The 17,498-nt window shown below is 39.4% G+C and overlaps 1 protein-coding gene across 1 annotated transcript; it reads right to left on the bottom strand.

Annotated features, from left to right (window-relative positions):
• Positions 1-11,287: 11,287 nt before the first annotated feature.
• On the bottom strand, positions 11,288-12,537 carry LOC147504085 (C2H2 and C2HC zinc fingers superfamily protein). The gene has a single exon (XM_086557182.1). The coding sequence runs from the start codon at positions 12,373-12,375 to the stop codon at positions 11,614-11,616; it is 762 nt and encodes a 253-aa protein (XP_086413308.1). The 5' UTR covers positions 12,376-12,537; the 3' UTR covers positions 11,288-11,613.
• Positions 12,538-17,498: the final 4,961 nt, after the last annotated feature.

Below are 17,498 nucleotides of genomic sequence, written 5' to 3' on the forward strand. Positions count from 1 at the left end.
GCAGCCACTCCCTGAGCTACCCCTGCTGAGGTAACACAAAGAATACTTCCTTAACTCTAAAGAACTATACTACTAGAAGAAAAGTAAAGAACACTAGCATGATATTAATATTGCAAAACATAAACCCTATTCTATACTTCCATCCCCTGGTGTGGACAATGGAACTAATAACTAAAAACATAAAGAACTAACCTGATTGAAGAACACCATGAACCAGAAGAATCATTAAACTTTAAGCATCGGCTTCATCTCCTCCTTTGAAGGAGAAGATTAGCCTTCCATAAAGAAGAAAGAACACGAAGAATGGGAAGAAGAAGAGTCGAAGAACATAAGACTAGAAAGACTAATTTATTAAGACTCAGCTAGTTAAAACCGAATCTTTTATTATTAATCTCTCTCTGCCTCAAGTTCTGGAGACAAGAATATAAGTGAATTGGCAAATTACATGAGGCACTTAGGTCCTCTATTTATAGGGGTTACAATGAGTTCTAGAAGCATTCCAAACCATCATTTGTTTCCTAATACAAATAGACTTCTTTCAGAGTCCAACTTTGTCTCCAAAACTGAAAAAGAATTGGCTACAGTGTCATTCCATGCGTTTGGACTCGCGATCCATGCGTCTCAGACGCAAGAAATGCATCTGGACGCGTGATCCATGCATCGAGGCGCAAAAGCAATGCGCGTCCGATCGCAAGCGATCCATCGCCCCTGACGCGAAGCAATGCATCCGATGCGCTGATCCATCGTCCCCACGCCGTAAGTCTATTTTGTCTCTTCTGCTCTATCCTTCTATCCTCTTTTGCGGGCTTTGGTCCAAGCAACGAATCATTTGGCCTTGGGCTTCCAAATAGGCTTTAAAATAGTCCAAGTGACATCTTTAATAGCTTCAATTCCTTGGCCTTCTCCATGATTGTCCACGGGCTTCCCATGTGATCCTTAATGCTCCGAATTGCTCCGTTTTACCCCTTTTTCTCTAATATTCCACAAAACTCTCTCTTTCACCTATAGAATCATAAAACATAACTTGCAAACACTATTAGTCCACTAAGATGGCTAAACAAGAGGCATAATCGATGGTTAAATTACACTTTTTGAACACTTATCATGGTGTTGAACATAGCCTGAAAGTGTATGAAATTAGCATAGAATGGTCTGATTGAGCTTGATACTGCCCTGTTATGGATTGATAAGGGTCTGACATGGCCTGAAATTGGCCTGTGAGATGCTGAACACAACCTAAAATTGGCCTGAAAGTACCTGAAATTAGCCTGTGGGGTGGAACACCAAACCTCAATTTACAAAATCCAATGAAAATTGACTCCTTTAGACCACTTTGACTACAAGGCTGGTGATATTTAGACTTCAGGTGGACTGTGACATTAGTACTTTAGTCTATTACCCATGCTAGTATAGCTCAAAACTTACAATTTTTTCTGCCACCTTTCTTGTATCATCGTTAAAGTATTCGCCATTCTTGTTCTGCCGAACTAAAAGACACACGCCAACTCTATCATCCTCATCAAATGATTCTCCTAACTCTTCTTGCTATAATGAGATATACAAAAAAAAAAATCAATTTAGTTATGAAGTATTTGTTATGGTTTACTATGTACACTAAGATTTAAAATAGTTGTACAAGTCCTTACCATCTTATCCATCAAGCCAACATATCCAAGCATGCTAACTTGGCAATTAAACTTACCCTTTGCCCTTCGTGCAGATTAAAACTTACTCTTCTCCTAATGGATAGAAAAAAAGTTATTAATTTCTTTAAGAAAATAAAAATAAAAATAATTGCTTCGAGATCATTAGTTCTGTTAGTAAGAGCTAATATGAGAATAATCAAAATTACAAAGCTTTATGATTCGTGGGAGTATAATCTTTGCAACTTAAGTAATGGGCAGACCATGACCTTGACAACTAAACTAAATTTAAATGTTAAGAGATCAATAAATACACCACACAATAATCATAGATAAAATCAACATAAATACCTATCAAACTTCTGCCCAATCTATTACTTCACACTAGAAAGTCAAAATCACTCAAAGTAATACAAGCTTTTGTCCAATAAGTTTTTACAATGATCTATGAATCTCACTTGGAAAGTATGTAAGTGGAAAATCTCAACTAAGTTACTCCTGACAAGTAAACAATAATGATTGGGAAACTGATACAAGACTATAAGCTAGGTCAAAGACAAAGGAAGTGTTGTGAGTGTCTGAGGGAGATCCTCACATTTGGAAAATAATAAGAAAGAAACTTCAGTTACATGAGTGGGAAATAAAAATCAGACAACAACAGTCCCTTGTGAGGACAGAACAAAGTGTATGTCAGTAAAAAATTTAGTGTCAATCTTTTATAGAGATTTTAGTGGCTGGACTATCTACTGAGATTTAACTCTTACTGTGAACAAAAAAATATCGCTAACTCACACTTTGCTATATAATTTTTTTCGCACAATAGGTCAACAATCTATGAATATAACTCACACTGCACGCTGGGCATTCAGGTGAGGGGCCATTGAATTTTCAGTACAATAACAGAAAACCCCATGTATTTTCAGTACAAGAATCCGAGTGAAAATAAGCGGGAATCTTTACCTCTTTCGCGGGGTAACCAATCTCCAATCCCATAATAAACTGTTCAGGTTGAGGAGTTGAAAATCACTGAGAATCCAAGAATTAGATTAGCAAGTGCGCGGTGTCTATTTGTTAAGCTGGGAAATCTTTTATCCATATCGATTTCTATTTTCTCCTGTATTAGCTAGGGTTTTTTATATATTTTGGTTTTTTGATCGAGAGTTTTGGTTTTTTGAGAATTGGATATACGTATACTAGCTAAAAACGAAAAGGCTACACTGACCCGAGACTTAACCCTGTTCAATATGGTTCACCCTACCAATCACGATGGGTGTTCTTTTTAGAGCTTCTTTTTATTGTTACTAATTAAACCATGTCTTGCTAATGAATAAAGTTAGACAAATTTTAACTTGATGCTTGTAACATAGAACTCATAAACTAGACATCAAACTTGACACTTACGTAAAAAGAGTCAAGAAACTTACGACGGGTCACCTATAACTGTCAATATTGACATCAAGCGTCATAAACTAAAATGGTAGGTATACAATTGTTAGACACAACCTTGACACTTAAATAAAAAAGGGTCAAGAAATTTATGATGGCTATTCTATAACCGTCAACATTTGACATCAAGCGTCATAAAGTAAATTCTGATATACATATAGTGACGGCTTATACGAAAGCTGTCAAGGTAAAAAAAAAATAGCCGTCATAAAAAGTCCTTTTTTTTAAGTGTATAAATCCCTTTTCCCAATGATGTTGGGAATCTAATCTGAGACCTCGGGCCCAACCCCCCAAGTCTTAACCAGTAGACCACTGGGCACATTCATGCCAAGGCAAGTAGTTGAGGTTTATAACAAGACGTGACCACAACCCCGATCCCCTCATAACCTAATATATATATAATAATTAGCCAAAGATTCTGTAATCTTTTTGCTTTATAGTTTATACCCAAGTGAAGTCTTAGTATGTATATTCATTTGTTGTGTAACAATGGTTAGCTGATGAAGATAACATAACTTTAACTTACTTTAGCAAGAAGGTTGGTATGTTTCATTAGAACACCTTATTGACAGAGAAGTACTAGTAAAACACATGGCTAATTTTCTCCCTACCTATCTTAGGTCTGTGTGACATTTTTTTGCCATGCAATGGATGGTATAGCAGCCTTTGTGCCTTAAGTGTGCCATATTGTCTAAAACAATCTTGCCAGAATTCTCATTGACCGCCATTCTTTTGAATCCTCATCCAAAGGTCGGATCATGGGAGTTATACCACTTAATATGTTCATGTTCCCTAAACTAAACAAGGATTTTGCATGCAAATGTACCTTTCAATTGAAGTAAAAGTTGTTTTTTCTCATGCTCAAGTTGCTGTTGGGCCTCATTCTTCGCATTCCTATCGTCCTCGACTTCACTAGACAAATCCTCAATCCCATCAATCCCACCTTCCTCTCCACCAATATTAAAAATATCATTTACTTTATCATCATCCCCAATACTCCAACCTTTCATCCCTTGTGCACTCTCCCACTCCTCCTCCCCACCACCTCCACTCTCCTTATCAATATCCCCAAACACATCTCCTTTCGTCTCATTCGTATTCCATGACTCCACATTACCTACATTTGATCTCCTGCTCCCAATCCCACCTAACTTCTCCTTAGACTCAAACTCTTTATCTATATCACCAAACACATCTCCCCCGTTTTTCGACTCATGACGCCCCATGACTCTACATTTCTTCTTCCTACATTGGCTCTACTACTACCAATATCATTTGGGAAATTACCATCTTCTTCTTTAAAAATGTCGTCTTCGCCTGTTATTTTCCAGGGATTGTTATGTGTAGTATCGTCTTTTCCACCACTTCCCCCTTTTCTATTAGAGGGAAAAAAAAACGTGTTTGGGAAATGATGACATGGAAATTATTATTATTATTAATAGATTTTGGAGGAGGGAGATATTTGTTTGATGAAATTAAGGTGGTCAGGAAACGGAGATGATGGGATGTTGTTTTTAGAGGAGGTATTAAAAAACGTGACAGCATTTTGAGTGTGTGTAAATTTGGTGACGAGTTTGTTATTGTGGAAAAGAAAGGCTAAACCCCCAAATGTGGGCCAGGGTTTTTCAATTACAAAATCCAAATTGGTTAAGGAGGCCCACATGCACTCGCGCTCTGTTTGGGCCTCAAAATAGGTCGGATTATTTAGTACACAAAATTAGGCCCAAAGTGATGGAGATGTACAGACTACAGACTACAGAGAGTTGATGAGAGAGACTAAGGAATGTTGGACATACGTACGTGTGAAAAGATCGAATTGGTATCCAGTCAATTTTGTGGTGAGTTTCAGAGGGGTTTCAGAGCCCATCCGCAATAATAGGCTCGCTAGCATTTCTTGTAAGTTGTACAATATATTGTTTTTTGGTAAAGATTTGTACAATATATATTCAATAATACATTAATAGAGAACTTGAGTTTCTCATGCATATATACCATGAAATAAAAACAACATTCAATATGCATACACTACCTGACCAACAAAGTCTATCATTGAGTTACCCGTGTATGTCACCAACATAATACATTCTTCATGTGCATTGTACATATATAATAATAATGAAAATACTTTGGTAAATAGTGAGAATTCATAGGGCTCCTACTGAAAATCAATGGAACTTCCCTAATGAGGTGATCGACTTAGGTGCTCCAAAGGCTAGGAATAGATACTCGCATGTTATCGTTGCCTAATGAATAAGCAGAAAATCAAAGAGTTTGGTTACCAACACCAAATGGTAAGTTCATTGATGCATCTGCAAATAAAGCTATTAGAAGAAAGCAACAAGCACCACCTTGGCAACAGTTTATCTGGTTAGCCAAGATACTGATAGGGTTATATACTAAAAGCATTACTTTTGTATTAATTCTAATTCTTTATATTTTGAATGAGAATCATATGGGCAAATGTTATGCATATTATATATGTTATTAGTTATATGCATGTGTCTAATACTTTATGTTGTAGATGATATGGTGTGTGGTGACACACAGAAGATCATATCATCAGTACCTTATAAAGTATAAGTAAACGTTCACAGCCTAAATAGATTTGGACAAACCATTGGTACAGTTGTAGTATAATATTGTATTAGTCTATCTTGACTATATGATTACACTAGTACACTTTGTGTGTATTGAACAGGACCAAGTGAGGTTGTTTCTCTTTATATTGACTATATAATAGAGAACAAATACCTCTGTTATTATAGATGTTTGTCCTCTTAATCCAGATATAATAACGGGCACTTATGTGTATTGTACATTGCTTTAAATCATCAATGAGTGAGATTCATTTGTGAATCAACAAACTCGATAGATTGGGTAATGACATTGTATGTAAGGTGTGTTGTTGATTATAGAAGGAATCCGTGACCCGCAGGAAGTCGGGTTGATGATGTCCCCTTGAGGAGCTCAAAAAGATTGTCATGTAAACCCTACAGGTGGATTTATTCCTACATGACAATGAGGTTGAGTGGTACTACTCAAGGACATAAAAAGTTGATTAATGTAGTTGTCAGTAACTTGACTTAATCAACGGACATTCGATATCTTAAAAATGGGGAGATCCACAAGCATATAATATGGAGCCCATAAACGTAACACGTAATTTGGGATTAGGGCGATAGTGCAACAATAAGCCATTTGTTGACGGACTTAGGCCGTGTGTTCTGGGCGAACATGGGAACCCAAGCCCGTCAGGAGGCCCAACCTTAATTTCTCCTCATAGTCCCTGTTGTAGCCTATAAATAGAAACCCTTCTCTCTTGGCCGAATTCACTATTAATCTTGATTGAAAAGAGAGGCAAGAAAAGATAGATCCAAATCGGTTCTAGCTTTGTGAGAAAGAAAGGGGTTGGTAGATCGTTGCCCACATAACGTCCAATCTATTGAAAGGAATACACAGAAGATGAAGAGGTGGTTGCTGATTTCATAGCTATTGGATTCTCAGAGTTATCACAGCCGATCTAAAGATAAATTTCTAACCAAACCGTGACACCCTTATTCGCACAAGGCGTGGGTGTTTCATTTGTTAAGTAGTAAATCATTCGGCGAAACCATAACTTTTCCTACAGATACATCCTAGAACAGTCGGCATATGTTGAATTTTTTTACATGGTTGTATGTATACAAATGACAGATTGAAAAAAATGACGTTCATGCATGCTCACTAGCTTCTAGGTAGGATGCTGCACTTGTCATGCAGAAGGCCATTGAGACTCAAGAACATATTCTTTATCACTGCCAGTTTGCGAAGAAGTGTTGGGCATACATCACAAATGCATTCAAGATGCAAACAAAAGTAAGGGATTTTGAGGATGTGATAAATTGAAGCAAAACCATGAGTTCTCTTATTGCAGATCTTTGGAAAGCATTGACAACAACTGGATTGGTAGCTATTTGGAAGAACCATAACAAAGTCCTACTTGATGGAGGTAAATCTAACCTTGGATTTATATGTCTACAAATCAGAAAAGCTATTTGCAGGGCTTACTCACTTTCCAAGGGTCATATGGAGAATACATACAACGACTGATCTTTCTATTCTTCATGGATTAAGACTATCGGGTAAACATAGAAAAGCACCCAGAATGTTTGAATGTTATTGGTTACCCCCTCCTCATGGGATAATCATATCAAATCCACGATAGATAGTTCATCAAGGGGAAATCTAGGTCCAGCAGGTTAGGGTTCACTATTTAGAAACAGTCAAGGAGTTGTTCTTGGCACTTAATTTGATTAGGTGGTTTGGGTGTAGAAACAAGTTATATATGTAGCTGAGTGTCAAGCAATTATTGCATTTAGCCTGGCAAGGGCTATACAACAAGGGTGGATGCGAATCTGGATTGTGTCAGACTCCACTGCTACAGTTCATCAAGACTTTAATAGGGATCAAGTTCACTGGAAAGCTAGGCCGATATGGAGCAAGTATAAGAACAAAGCAAATTGGCTGCTTATCACCTCAACTTGGAGAGAATGTAACTTCGGTGCCTACGCATGTGCTAGAAAAGGGTCAACTTTCCCGCAGAGAGCATCACAATGGTGGAATGACAAAGCCCCGTTTCTAAGCTGGGTTGAACATCTGAATCGGACTTACTTCAGATTCTTGAACTAGTTTAAAAACCTGTAAATGCTGAATGCAATTCATCTTAGCCTTAAGTATAATCCAAATATTCTTTGTAACTTTCTACTTTATATTAATACAATTATCTTAAGCAACCAAAAAAAAAAAAAAAAAACTCTTGTCATAAATTACGATACTGCCTATGTAAAGGTTATTAGGCTATTGGACGTAACTAGTAAGAAAACAAGGCACGGGTTTTTATTTACCAAAAAAAAATTTTAAAAAAAAAGGAAAAAGGCATCGGCCTTTTGGGCTTTTTGCAAGGTTTTAATTATCCAATTGAATGAAAAGTAATGGGTTTTATTATTTTCTCTATTGGGATTGGAAAAATGGGGGGAAAAAATGAAAATGACTGACACATACGGTGTGGTGTGACGTGCAAATGTACTAGTCTAGCATGTGACATGTGCTACGCACCAGTTCTCCAAAAAAGTGTAAAGAACTAAAACAAAAATTGTTAAAAAGAATTAAAACAAAATTTGTTAAAAGAACTAAAGAGAAACAATTATCTTTAAATGGTGCAAGTATACCTACGTTTATGCAATATATTTCCTATATATAAAATTTAGGTTTATGATGAAAAAGATTACCCCTAAGATAGATTATTGGGAAGGAGGTGGTTTATATTTCAAAAAAAAGAGCAGGAAGTCAATTGTAATAAATAGGAGGGAGGTAATTTCAATAAAAGTAGGGAGGCGACTCTAAAATCTAATAAAATTTACACTCTTCGGTTGAGAAGTATGACTCCTAAAAGTCCGGCTATCTTATAGGCCATCTTATACTGTAGAGATAATTCTATGCAAGGGAAGGGATAGAGGTCATAGAGTCACATTTTCCTTGAATATGCTAAAAGCTTATTTTTTGTGGACATTATCTCCTACCATGGAGGACAAGCTCCCCAAAAATCAGCTCATTCTAAGAAGTTTAATCTTGTCAAAACTTGTTATGAAATCATAAAATTGTGGGCCCTTAGATAAAAGTTCGAAATTGGGCACTATGTTTTGCATAGTTATAGTTAGACACATTCAAATGAGATGATTTTTTATGAGGATGATCTTCATGTTGGAGAGATCAGAGGATGATCTCCATATTAGAGAGATCATATCCATTAAAACCTAGCCCTTAATTCATTTTGGGCTCATAGATGTGTGTGTACACAATGTGAGCGTAGGAGAATGTGGATATATCCCTCCCCTTCTATATAAGCCATACGTAGAGCAATAAGACTTGTTTATACATCTACACAACCACAATAAGCACAATGGTGGGCTGTGCACCGTCGGTCACCCACTGGTAGTTTTATATTCTTGGTTGCAATTCGATTTGTGTATCAAAATTCAAACGACCATTTGCTATGATGCTATCTTTCTTCTTTTCGATAGAAAACTGCTATAATGCTATCTGGTCTTACTATACCGTAGATCTACATACTAATCCTTGTTGTGAGGATCAACTAGATTTGATTGATTGCAATAACGAAAAATGGAAGGAATGATGGCTATAGAACCAACCTCTTAAGGAACTTTTCTAGGAACAGACATTCATTCTTACATGGGACATGATTAAGCCAGCTACTACCTACAAATAAAACCAGCCCTGTACTAAACATCTAAACCCATCCGTATAGTGGACCCCCATAAATCTCATGGCCTCATGGGCGATAGATCCAGCTAAGATTGCACCATAGGGTTAAATGACTTTTGTACTAAAACTCTAAAAGCAACAGTGCAAACACAGAGACTGCTCTCAGCTCTGGTCCCCTCTCCCTTTTCTGGAAAGATGTGTAAAATCTTTACCTAAGAATTCAGTGTCAATTTTTTCATGCATGAATGGATTTCTAAATTCAGTGCTAAGATGTTGATCATATGAAGACTTTACATAAGAGACCAAACAGACCCTTAGCCCAATAACTTTGGCTTTTGCCCAAAAGGCTATGTGACAAAATCAGTGAGCGACCAAGATTCTGGCTACTAGAGTTTTGCAGAGAAGAGATAGAAAGACGATAGAGAGAGTAGGAGAAAGTGAGTACAGTGCTGTGGGTTTGAAGCTGAATGCATGTAAATATATTGATTGGGGTGTGTGGGGTTGTTTCCCTAAAAGTTATGCGTGTGGCAGCTGGTTTTGAGGTTTAGTCTTCTTCAGTGCATGGGCTCGTACTCCAATACGCCCCATTAGTAATCATTGCTTCTTGCATTTTCTCATCCTCATCGATCCATGAATGTTGTCTAGCTCTACTAATTACTACCTATTTAAAGGACAGTAATGATTTACAAACTCTAGCTAGCTAGTAGTACATTTTGCTACTAAGTTGGATGTAAAGGCTCTACGTACATTAGCCAATTAATTAAGTACCTTGTCAATTGTGCAATTAACTAGACGGTGACCAGGCCTCCAGCGAGGGTTGGCCCTGCACTTTTCAGGGGCTAGGTGAGCACCTAAAAGAGAGTAGAGGACAGTATACTACTATAATGAACTTTCTAAGACCCTAACTAGGGGGTGTTATTTTGTTTTTTTTTTGGAATTCAGAGTTAAGAACTCCCAATTAGAGTGTGTTTGTTAAATTTTAACTCATGAAAAGAAAAGAAAATAAAATAGGTGGTTCACTATGAAATGGAATGGAATGGAATGAAAAGAAAATAATTTTAAATAGTATGTGTTTGGTAAACTGAGAAAAGGAAAGTAAAAACTGGGAAAAGAAATAATCATGTTTGTTTGCAAAAACTATGAAAATGAATAATTGTATTATAGGGTCATGGGTGTATCAGTAGTAAGCCCTATCTATCTATTTCCTTTCCTTTCCACAAAAATTTCAGAGATTAGCTAAGGACACAAAACCTTTTCCATTTCTATGATTTTGTTTCCATATGGAAAAACCCATTTCCTTTCCATGGGTAAACAAACGCCTTAAAAACTATGGAAAAAGTAGACCACTCTTATTTTCCTTTCTTTTCCATAGTGTTTCCATCATAACAAACACACCCTTAAAGCCTCTTAACTTAAAATACCTCTTAATGCTGGAGTTTGGTGTTTGTTTTTCTCTACAGCCGCTTAATGAATAAGAGGTCAACGGCTAAGCATATAGAGCCAACGAAGCCTGTTAATGTTAATAGCCTAATAGACAATAGTCTACAATTTTATTGCATTAAGGTTCGTTTAACAGGAAAGAAACAGGTCTACAGCATTCGGAGGTAGGCAAATTCAGCATTGGGCACATTCAGCAGGCTAAAAGAACAAACGCCGTGGGCTTTACTTTATCTTTTTTTTTCCCGGCCTTTTTCTTGTTCTCCACATTTTGTTACTGATATTCATTGATATGGTGTATTGGTGTTGTTTAACCCTCCTAGCATAACCATTATCAGAACGTGCATCGATCTTTTCAAGTTTTTTGGAATTTCTTCTCCTTGAATGCCCTGATTATAGAATTAAATAGCAAACTCTGATTGTTTCACAGATAAATGAAGTGTGTTACCATAAATGCAATTGAAACAGTGGTAATTCTGTGGTTCGTTTAACAGAAGAGCTACCCAAAGTATATATATTGGCACTGCATTATGCGATAGGAAATCCCCACGGATATAAACAACCAGACTTTACTAAAAAGTGTGCAGCTGAATATGACACTGCACTGGCAAACTGTAACAGTCCATTTCCTGAACCCTAATCTCACTCATAAAAGAATAACCATCTTTTGCATTCAATTTACAATCTGGTATTTTTCATATCCTTTTGCCATTCTTGTACATCTCCCCATGAGGTCTTCGAAGAGCTAGAGTGTAACTCAAGGGCATGGCAATTGCACTCTAGATCTTCTTTTCACAGTAAACCTTATAAATATAACAACAACTAATTAAACCTGCTTCTCTTCTGTTACGGTGGCAATCGGCTTTGATCCTAGTCGAAGCTCAAGATCCAGTTCTTCCACAATTTCATTGTTGTTACTGTTGGCGTCGTCATAGCTGTTGCTATGAATGTTACTGTCTTGATAAATGTTTTCAACAGAAACAGTAGGTTCAAGTTTGTCAGGTTGACACGAAGATTCATGGATGCTCGTCGCTGTAGAGAAATTAATAGGTGCACAAGATGATGACAGCATGTTATTCGTCTGATAAGGTGAAATAGAAAGAAGAGTAGAAGGAGACTCCATAAACGCGTTCATGGACATTGAGTTGAAGGCACTATTAGGACTTGGTAGAGAGTAGAGAAGGCATAAACCACCATTAGCAGCAACAAATTCTTGACTTGGGAAGATGAGAGCAGATGAAGAGGTGGACGACAGTGATGGATCGGTGGTGGACACAGGTGGTGACTGTCGGAGTCTAGCACGGTCACGACGATGTACATTCATGTGACCTCCAAGTGCTTGTGCAGACCGGAATTCTCTCCTGCAGAAGGTGCAAGTATAGGATCTAGGAGGCCATGTAGTGCCCATAATATTACCAGTATCTTGGGCGAAGGCTCGTACCTCCCACGAATCATCATCATCTTGGTTTTGCCTTGTGTTCCACATCCACGGTCCCGCAGTCAAGCTTGGGTTTTGTTGTTGTTGATGTTGTGACTGAGCAAGTTTCTGGAGTTGGGTTAAGGAAATTAGGCCAAGGTCAGCTGCCATGACACTACTAACATTTAAGAGAATTGATAGATATGTTAACTGGAGAGAGGGGTTATATATATATACAAGCTAGGAATGGGTGAAAGAGAAGAAGCCACTACAAAATCCCTTGCACCGAGTATATCACCAGGATTTTGAAGAAGTGATTGGAGTTTAGTAGACTGAAGAAGAGGTGGAAGAGAGAGGACTTAGCATTATAATAAGCAGCTCACGCAACTAGCTATCTTCATTCATATAAGGACAACATATACTACATTGTCATGAACGCCATTTTATTTACTAGTTCAATTCTTCATGGCTTTAAAAATCTAAGTTAAAGAAAGTACTATTACTAAGAATGAAGTCAATAACGCTTACATGTAACTTCACAATGAAAAGGAAAAATGAATTTTATATTGCAGTTGCAATAGATGATGTATATGCAGCAGTGCAGCACCAAAATTTTAGAGGTGTACCAGGAAAACCCACCTTGGCAGCATAGATAGGAGTCCCAGTGCCGAATATTTCAGACTGTGTTAGCTAGGATTAATTAAGAACCATGAGCACTCCGGCCTAGTGACTAAAATGCATGGAATTAAAAGTTTCATATTATCCTAGCTTGACCTGCGCGCTGGGAGAAGAGTAGGCGCTGAATAGTTTGTCAAAGTGCTACATTACCTGACCTAAAAACAAAGTGTGAAATCCTGGCTTCCGTGAAATCAGCTCCTCTGTACGTGTTCACTTTGTGCTGGTCGGAGATCCATACTTCCTTGCTTCTATGTTTATATATAGTAAGTTAGGATTACAACTGCTGGAACTTGCGTTATTAATAGTCCTTAACGAGTAAGGACAATTACTCAGGCGAGTCGAGCGAGCAAAGGAGATGCTCCAATTAATGAAGTTAATTTGAATCTATCACATTGTAAACTCAATGTCTGAATGGCGGAATTGTTCTTCTAAATTCTTTAATCATATTACTAATTGGCATTCGGTCGTGTGAGGTTTGCATCATGGCGCTCATTTGTGCAGCATGCATAACTATAGCATTCTGTTTCAAAATTGAGCAAGAAGTCTGTGGTGGTAGGGTCTGGGGTATAGAGGATCAGGGGTAAGGATTGGCCTGATGCAAGCTGTGGTAGTGGAAGCCGAGGTGTAGAGGATCAGCAGTAAGATTGGCCCGATGCAAGATACGCGGTGAACTCATGAGTATAAGATCAGTCCGCGAATCCATAGGTATGCGGCAGAAACCCTACACGTGGAAGAAGAGAGAGTGAGAGATGGAGAGACAGGTGGATGATTAAGATGGAAGGAAAGGGTGTATAAAGAGAATAGTGAGAGATAGAAAAGGAGATTCTTTTTTCATAATAGGGAGGGGGCTGGACCTAGGGAAAAAGGAGAGATAAGAGTGTAGAAGCAATAGAGGTACAACATTTGGCGCCGTCTGTGGGGAAAGAGAGATTAAAGCAACATAAAGATGACAACAATAGTGAAGAGAGGGGTTGGAAGGCCGAAAAAGGTGGTAGTGCAGGAGCCAGAAGCGGAGGTGGTAAGTGATGTAGGAGGAGATCGAGCAGAGGAGATAGCCGCAGGTTCAACATCGGAAGAGACACGGCTTATGCAAGAAGAGATCGTGAGGTTGAGAGAAGAGAATGACGCATTCAGAAGAGAAAGAGAAATGGCGGAGGAGGGAGCGGAAGAGGAAGCGAGCGAGGAGTCTGATAATGAAGAAGTCATGCCAGACCTCGTTGAAAACCCGGTAACCAGCCTTACGATGGAGCAAGTTCAAGAGATGATAAACAAGGACCGTGAGGTGAATCTTCAGCAGGCGAAAGTTCAAGGAGGAGTGGCTAGCCAGGTGGTGGCGGGTCTGAACCGTAACCCATTAAAAGACAACATATGGGCTTCAGAGGTTCAGAAGCGCTTCAATCAACCCCGGTTCAAAAGATATGACAACAAAGGGGACCCTGCGGACCATATTCGACAGCATATGCCTTTTTGGCAAGAGGATCAGTATGATGGACTACGGTGTATGATGTTCCCGACTAGCCTTAAGGGAGGGGCTTCGGACTGGTACTACGGGTTGTCGTCAAGGAGCATACATATATAGGCGGGTGGTTGACATCGCAGCGTTGTTCAACGTTAGGCAAAGATTCGCGGAATCAGTGAGGGATTATCTGTGCCGATTCAAAGCGGATACATCGAAGGTGAAAAACATGGATGAAAGGACCGCGGTAATAGCATTTGAAAGAGGTTTGCGACCTGGAACCGGAGTGCATCAGTCCGTGGCTAAGAATGAGATCGCGACCCTGCACGAGTTATGTCCTTGGGTGGAAAAATACATAAAGTATGAGGACACAATGCAGAAAGAGTCCAGAAGGCCAGGGAAGGCGGTATTATCTTTAGAAAAATAGGGGGATCACCGGAAAATAGAGGCATCCGATGATAGAGGAAATGGTGGTTATCGCGGATACTTATCGCGGCCCGAAAGGAGGAAGGAGGGAGTCAGGAGAGAGAATAGGGAGAGAAAGTCATACCACGAACTGGAACAGACGCCATTGAATAGACCATTGAGTGAGATCTTGCCTTTGATAAAAAAATCTTCAGGGCTATGAAAGACCTCGAAGCAAACTGATAGAGATGCCAAACAAGCCATACTGTGCATATCACCAGGTATGAAATCATGAGACTAATAAATGTTATGCGTTAAAATGGTTGATTCAGAGGCTGGTAGAAAAGGGAATGATAAGAGAGTTTGTAACGGGTGCCCAGAATGAGGAGCAGGTACCGGCTCAGGGTAGGATCCTGGGAATAATCAACGTGATTTTCAGCAGGGAGGTTCTGAGTTACAATGCCATAGAGAGAAGATAAGGAGAACCGCGAGTATCCAGCAAATCAATGAAGTAACAGGAGCTCCGCGACTCAAGTCATGGTTGGCGGAGGGAGGGGATCGAATTGTATTCACAAGTGCTGATCTCAAAGTTGTCGATTCCCCCCATGAAGACGCGTTGGTCATTACGGTAAAGATGGGCAATTACATAGTCAAGAAGGTGTTAATTGATTGCGGTAGTGCTGTGGATTTGTTATTCAGAGGGGACTTAAAGGAAATGAGGATTGATCCAAGGCAGCTTATTAGATCTCCGCAGACCAATTTGTATGGATTCAATGGGAGTATGACAAAGCCTATGGGAGAACTTTTGCTACCCGTGACAACAGGTCCGGTGACGGTATTCACTCAGTTTATGGTGGTGGATTCCAACTCTCAATATAATGCAATTCTGGGGAGGCGGTGGATCCACGAGATGAAGGCGGTACCGTCAACATACTATCAGGTAATTCGGTTCCCCACCACAACAGGGATGTATGAAGTTCGCGGTGATCAAGTGGCAACTAAGAATAATCATCAGGGTATGGTGAAGGGTATGGTTTATGAACGGAATGAGAGAGGCATCGCACCCCGTGAAGAGCAATTACAAGCAGGCCGCCATGGGGGAGGCGGAGTTGTCGATGGGTCCAAGACCCCGACGAGATCGAAAATAGTGAATTTGGGGACGGAGAGGAAGAGAAATTTATATTAGTAGGGTCCAATTTTACCGGAGGAGTGGAAGAGGAAGCTGGTACAATTCTTGTCAGAAAATAATAATGTCTTTGCATGGGTAATCGAGGATATCATAGGATTAGATTCAGGCCGCGATGCCACCGCTTGCACATGAATGAAAAATGCAAAGCCCGCGGAGACAAAAAGATGAGAAGTATTAGGTCGAAGTATACTAAGGGATTCGGGAGGAGGTTAACGTTGCAAGGTTAAAAGGGGTGGGAATAATACTAGAGATGGAGTTCACAGACTCGCTATCTAATGTCGTTTGCGGTACTGAAGAAAAATGGCAAGGTCCGTGAAGGTGTGTCGACTTTACAGATGTCAACCTAGAGTGTCCTAAAGACAGTTACCCCATGCTGCGGGTGGATGAGTTAGTGGATAGAACGACGGGATTCAAAATATTTTCATTCATGGATGCATTAATGGGGTATAATCAGGTTGCAATGTACGGACCGGATAAGGAGAAGACATCCTTCGTGGTGGAAGGCGGTACATATTGTTATACAAGGATGTCGTTCGGTTTTCCAGCGGTTAGGAGAAAAAATGTTTGAGAGCAAGATCCGAAAGAGAATTGAAATATACATAGATGACATGGTGGAAAAAAGCATGTCGGAAGAAAAGCATTTAGTGGGTTTAAGTGGATACATTTAGCATATCGCTAACACATAATTTGAAGCTCAATTCAGAGAAGTGCACATTTGGAGTGACCATAGGAAAGTTTCTAGGTTACATTGTTACTCATCGGGAATAGAGGCTAATCCCTAACAAATAAGATCTTTAGTAGAGATGCCCTCTCCTCAGAATGTTAATTAAAGAAGTGCAGCGACTAACGGGAAGGGTTGCGACATTGAACAAATTCATTTCAAAGTTGTCGACAAATGTAGATCGCTATATCGATTGCTAAGGAGTACACCAGATTTCTTATGGACATAAGAATGTGAGAAAGCATTTCGAGAACTCAAGAGTTACTTTGGGCAAGACTCCCTTGTTGTCGCGCCGAACAGGAGAGAAGTTCAGGCTTATATCCGGGGTCACAGAGTACGCGGTGAGCTCACCGTCCGAAAGTGGTCGACAAGATATAAAAACTAATGTATTTCCGTGAGCAAAACCTTGTTGGATGCAGAGACCCGATACAAAGAGAGTTGAGAAGCACGCTTTGGCGCTGATATTCTCGCATTAATGTGAAGCCCTACTTTAAAGCACATTCAGTAGTGGTGGTAACAAACTTGCCATTCAAGCAAAGCCGGATGGCGAGAGGTCCGAAGAATGTTAAAATGGGCAAGAATGCTAAGTTCTTATGAAATCCAACATCGATCAGACAATTGAGAAAGCACAAGCAGTGGCGGAGTTTTGGGGAGTTCCCCGATGAGGATCCTACTGGGGAAGAGATGATCATGGAGCCCTGAACATGAGGTGGAACAGACCTACTAGATCCATGGGATCGATAAGAGGAACGGATGGAGAGTGTTCGTGGATGGGTCCGCCACGCATACATGCAGAGGAATAGGTGTCGATTGGTTACCCGGATAACAATAGAATAGAACTAACT

This window comes from Coptis chinensis, chromosome 4 (genome assembly GCF_015680905.1).
Source record: "Coptis chinensis isolate HL-2020 chromosome 4, ASM1568090v1, whole genome shotgun sequence".
Classification (NCBI taxonomy): Eukaryota; Viridiplantae; Streptophyta; class Magnoliopsida; order Ranunculales; family Ranunculaceae; genus Coptis; species Coptis chinensis.